Below are 6000 nucleotides of genomic sequence, written 5' to 3' on the forward strand. Positions count from 1 at the left end.
GCAATCTAGATTAAAGAGGACAAACTATTAGCATGTTGTTAGCTTGCCGTGGCTGTTAATGACCGCATTACACTGATTTTACGATCATGCCTTGCTGATGGGTGGCTCTACCTCTTGAGACGTGATGGCAGCTCTGAATCTCAGGGCCAGGTGCCATGATAGATCATGTGTCTGAGGACGTCCTTGTGTTGCTTTAAATATGTGTTGACGTGGGCTGTGCAGCGAGGAGGAATAGACAACGTCTTGCGTGAACAGAACAAATTAGTTTGGGGGCTTGTTCTGTGTGCAGATTGTTAAATGCCAAGGCTATTTTTCCGGTCACCACACACACACACACAGTATGCTCATTTTAAGAAATGCATATCAACAAGTTGTCTCTGCAAATGTTTGAAGAGGAGGATGAGGATGAAAATTCATGAAGAACAGATGGGTTCGGGGGGAAACAGGTCTCATTTGAGTAAAGCCCATCCAAATTTATTTCCTCAAAATCTGGCATGCAGGGACCTCTCTTCAGCTGTAAATACTGATTTGTGCTGCAGCATATCTAAAGTGTCCTACACATCTGCTGTTGTTAATGAGCAGAACATCTCTAAAAAGTAGAACTTTTCACTCAACTGTGTATATATATATATATATATATATATATATATATATATATATATACAGTATGATTCTGTAACTGTTGGTTCAATTTGTTTGTCCCATCCAGCTCCATGTGATGCAGATGCCTTCTTCTGTCACAGCAACATGTGCATAAACAACACGCTGGTGTGTAATGGCATGCAGAACTGTGTCTACCCCTGGGATGAGAACCAATGTAAAGGTGAGATACACTAAGATCTGTTTGAGTGTTTCAGCACCACGGAGAGCAACGGGGAAACCGCGGCTTTGAACCATACGCAGGACCTTCTGCAAGGTCCTACGTATTCTCTGACTTGTTCTGTCAATTTCCCTAATTTCCTCTGCAGTTTGATCCCTAATGCACTCTGAATTTGAAATCCACCGGATCTATACATTGATCCCCAGTGTCTCGCCACAGGCAGCTCCATAATTTATCTGCACCTCAAACTGAGGTTTTCCTACTGCAGCTGCGTAACACTGACAATTAATTAATCTTCCAAGAACATTAGATGAGATCTTTACTGTAGCTCCCCTGTGCCCTCTAGCTTTGAAACTCACAGGTCAATAGATACACTTTATATGTGACGGTCGTTTCACTGTTGTGCTTCACTTGCATTTAAGTTGGTTTCTAGTTAGTTTTTGCTTCACACATATACAATGGACGTATTCACTCTCCCACCTGGGAATCTACAACCTAAAAAAGCTGCACACCGAGATGCTATGGTGCTGTAACTCTCTCTTAAGCATGGCAAATGACAAATTGCCTCAATTAATTAAATCCGACACTGCCTATTCCTCATTCAGACTGAGATACCGTTCCACCCTACAGTTAGTTTGAAATTGTGCAGAACTCAGCATGAAGAGTCCATGTTTCTCAGCCTGTTACTCTGTCTTCCACCTTCTCTCCGCATTAGTCGTAACACACAGTGGTACTGCAGTGCCCACATTTGTCCTCATTAGTGGTAACATGTCAAGTTGTATTCTTTTCTCCTTTACATTCTGCATGTAACCATTTGCTGCCATTGAAGTGTCCTGTGCTACGCCAGACCACTCCACACACTGTTAGTCAGTCTTTGTGGGTTATTTGACCATATTAGTGATATCTAATGGCAGTCATGGCCTTAATCTCTTACATGATGAGGTCCATTTGTTAGAGATGTATTTTCACGTGAGCTATGGTATCTCCTTCTTTGAGCTAAGGAAATCTTTATGACCATTTTCTAAGCCCCACATAACTACTGTTGCTATTCCTTCATGCTTAGTGTTTTGAAACAGCATATTTCAATTGAAAGACAAATAATAATTAATAGAAGCATGCACATCCAGATGAAAAATACAAGAGAAATAACATATAAAAGAGAGGAAATAGTTTTCACACTAGATATTGCATAAAGAGCGCCAAGCTTGTCTTCACTTTCAATATTGCCCCAGCACTTTACCTTAGGGTTTGAGGGGCAGCACCTGCTTATTATATAAAATCTTGATTACAATAAAATAGCTTTGACGAACAAAATGTGAATTGCTATGCGTACATTTTACAACCACTAGCCTCCACTTCATAACGAGCATGCTAATAATTAAACATGCCTATCTGTCTGTCGGCCCCGCCCTGACATGCTCACAGTTTCTTCCGTTGTTTTCCCCGTTATTAGGTTTTTTATTGACTTATCGTTATATAATCAGATTAGTCAATTAAGAATCAATTCTCATTTAGAATGACTGCCTCAGGCAGCGACAGAAGGCGAGTCGATAAAAGACATTAAAACCTAAATGCAACCAGTGCAATAAACAAACATTAGACAAAATAAAACATCACAATGTGAGATGTGTGTGTTCCAGAGAAGTAATTACAAAAGCATGGTCAGTGATCAGAAACTATTGCTTGTGATGAGTTATTAATTAAACGAGGAACATGTCATGAAGAAGTGCAAACCATTCCAGTCGCTAGAAGTGACTTGAGTGACGGAAACGAGTGATGGCCAAAGGAGGTGAATTTGCTTGAGAAATGGTGAGGTTGTGCCAGTTTTCCCTTTCACACGTAGAGCGTCCAACAACAGAGGGTGTTTTTACTGCATTAAAAAGCCCCCTGAGGCAACTTGATGTGATTTGTGATATTGGCCTATATATTTTGGGGGGGGGATTTGACTCTGTGCATGTGTGTGTGTGCACATGCTCATCCAAACTTTTTATATACAAACTCTTTATATACAGAGTATCTCAGTTATTCTCATTAAAGTTCCCTTTCTGTTGTGATGTCTTTCTTTTTGTTTACCAATGTTTAGAGAAGAGGAAAGCCAACATCTTGGACAACCTGAACAACACAAACGGGACCATCATTGGCGTCACTTGCTGCATCGTCCTCATCCTCCTCATCATCTCTGTCATCGTCCAGATCAAGCAGCCACGTAAAAAGTACATCCTTCGGCGCGAGGACTTTGACCCCACCATGTTCCAGGAGGTCTTTGAGCCGCCCCACTATGAGCTGTGTACTTTACGGAGCGCTGCAGCGGCCTCGGCAGACTTAGTCGACCTGGCAGAGGACTTTGAGAACTACCACGCCCTCCGCCGTGCCTCCTCCCGCTGCGTCCACGATCACCACTGTGGCTCCTTCTCCAACCCTGGCTCCGCCCACATATCCCAGCTGTCACTCAGTGGACGCGGAAGTCGCGGGAACCTGAGTGCTCGAGACGCGGCGGCCGCCACTCTGCTCACGGACCTCCCACAGCCGCCCATGGCAGTGCGGCCCTTGCTGCCGTCCTCTGGAAATCGCAGGAGCATCTTGGTCATGAAGCACAGCTACTCGCAAGAGGCCGCGGACAATGGATGCGACCTGGACGACGACCTGGAAGAAGTTCCCACCACCAGCCACCGGCTTTCACGCCACGAAAAGGCAGTACAGCGGTCAGTATCCATAGATTTCTGATGAGGATAGAGCAGCAACCGTAGAGTTAACTATGGGGATGTTTGACATGTGTGTGGGATACTTAGGCCTACATACATGTATGTTTTCCTCTTATTTTAGCTTTGTTCTTCCTCTTCCTCTCATTATTATTATTGTTTTATATTACGATAAGCATCTTGTTTTGCATTGATCCTTGTTCTTTCTCCCCTTTCTATCATTACAAAGTTTTTTTTTCACAAAAGGGCTAAATTATAATGTCAAATGTAAATGCCCACCCTTACATGTCGAGCGACCCCTGATAGTTTTTGATCAAACAGTGATTCAACTATTCCACTCTACTGTATTTTGAGGTTTGTTACAGCTCTTTAAGCAAATACAGGCCTAAATTTAGAAGAGACTAATTCTGCAATCAGTCCAGTTGTGACTGTTAACACAAGGGCTTGAATCTGTGCCTCGTAAAGATGAATAACTTCACTGACATGAATGCAAATTATTATAAAATATGCATTTATATTCCTAATTGTGATACTGAAATTATATTCCCTATATTATATATATATAAAGCTTAGCATATTGGCATGAACAAGATTGTTCATATATTTTATTGTGTACATGCACCATGACTGCTTGAAAAGTAACTGTATATGTTTACAAAAACACTATGTGGAGGTATCAGAGTACAGTTTTGGAGAAAATACGGTCCTGCATTCTATGTGCTCTTTCCAAAGTGGTCTTCACTGTTTATTTATTTTCTACAAGTCTGCATGCGAGGCTGCCAGTGACTAGCAAGGCACTAATGACGTTGTTTGCTGTTATGTAGCACATTATGCATTCTGACCTCTCTATGCAAAAGGAATTTGATATTAAATGAAAGAGCCATGACATTTCAGGTTCTGCCTCATTGGCTCTTTGAGCAAACATGAATCAGAGTACAACACAACTAGGGTCTAAGAGAAAATTTCAAGGTAAGCAACTCTATCCAACAATCAAAATATCTCTGTTTTTGTGTAGTTACCATTTGCCCAGTTAGTATATACTTTCATGTAAGTTAGTTTTCCTTTTCTGTGATTTTTTGCCCGGGTTTATACTTTTTTTTTTTAATGTTTTTTTTATTTGTTCATTTTCACCAAGATGGTTTTCTTGCTTGCAGCCATCTTGCCCTCCAACTGAGTTTGTTTGAAGTATTTGTGATGCTTAAGTTAACTGTATGTCCCTCCGAGGACATACATTGTGTCACTCAGTGGACATTCATCAGCATGGACTTTTTCAATCATCTTCAGTTGAAAATGTTATCAAATAATATGTCTAACCTCTGCACTTTTCTCCCAGTAGGCCCACAGTAAATACTTCATATCACTCATGTGATCACTTGTCCGCATAAAAGCACACATTGGAAAGCAGACACAATCCCACGTTTTCATGAAACTATTCATGATTTATGCACACACTAAAGACAGGACATAATCCCTTTGTAATTTACAAATCTTTACTGATCACACATTTATACTGAATTCCTCTGTAGTTATGCATGCTTTGTGTCACTTGCAGCATTTGATTTTGTTTGCTTAATTGTGAAGCATAGTATTTATGCCTGTGTGTAACAGTTCATGTGTATGCTCCATGGCTGTGCTTTCATGAGGTTGCAAAAAGCATAATACGATATAGTAATACGAACATTTTTGCTGAATAAAATTGAGATGTAAATAACCGATGAGTTAATTACAGAAACTGTCATTTCAATGCAGAGTTATAGACGTTCATGCTTGCAGCTTTATGCTTGCATAAAATGGAGCAGTCACATGAAGTGCTACCTATTGTTTTGTCTTTTTTCTATGTGTAAAGTGTGCTGTTGTGTGTGTGTGTGTGTGTGTGCTTATGTTCTACATTATGTTGCATTGTCTCCATCATTTAGACTTCTAGAGAATAGTGCAATCCTGGATCAGTACGAACGGGCGTCACTCTCATATGAAAAAGCGGAGCGGAGATTTACACCAGCATGATGATGATGATGAAGGGACACTTTGACGAAAGGATATTGAATATGTAATCATGAACACAAAGGACTAGATGAAATGCTGTGAAGCGCATTAGCTCTGTACGTACTGTAGTCTACCCAGATTGTATGTCTATGGAAAAAGATGGATCTTTAGAATGATCATGATTACCGATTATTCATTATTAAACTTTAAATTTGGGATGTTAGTCAGAAACATATCTGTCATTGTCATCGATTCCTCACTGATAACTAATGTAATCCAACATCTCATGTTTATTTCTAAGCATGTATTTTTTAAATGAATTACACACATACTATGATTTTTATAGCAAACTATAGATGCTTACAGTTTTTCAAACTAGGAAGATTTATTTTATTAGTGAAAGTTTTAATTAATTACTAACCTTAATACATGTAAAGCTGTTGGAATAACCTGAAGCAGTATAATTTGGATAACAGTTCAAGGCCGAGATTTGTGGCA

The 6000-nt window shown here is 40.1% G+C and overlaps 1 protein-coding gene across 2 annotated transcripts in view; it reads left to right on the top strand.

Moving 5' to 3' along the window:
* neto1l (neuropilin (NRP) and tolloid (TLL)-like 1, like) overlaps positions 1–5744 on the top strand; it is a 59835-nt gene extending 54091 nt beyond the window's left edge. The window contains exons 9-11 of one of the 2 annotated variants that reach the window (XM_034560382.1): positions 710–823; positions 2904–3522; positions 5436–5744. In XM_034560382.1, coding sequence (XP_034416273.1) covers positions 710–823; positions 2904–3522; positions 5436–5523 — 821 coding nt within the window. In that variant the 3' untranslated portion in view covers positions 5524–5744. Of the gene's footprint in view, positions 1–709; positions 824–2903; positions 3523–4413; positions 4475–5435 lie in introns of those variants that run through there. The other variant, XM_034560383.1, reaches the window with a different exon arrangement.
* The last annotated feature ends 256 nt before the right edge of the window (positions 5745–6000 follow it).

The sequence above is a fragment of the Cyclopterus lumpus genome, chromosome 20 (assembly GCF_009769545.1).
Source record: "Cyclopterus lumpus isolate fCycLum1 chromosome 20, fCycLum1.pri, whole genome shotgun sequence".
Taxonomy (NCBI): Eukaryota; Metazoa; Chordata; class Actinopteri; order Perciformes; family Cyclopteridae; genus Cyclopterus; species Cyclopterus lumpus.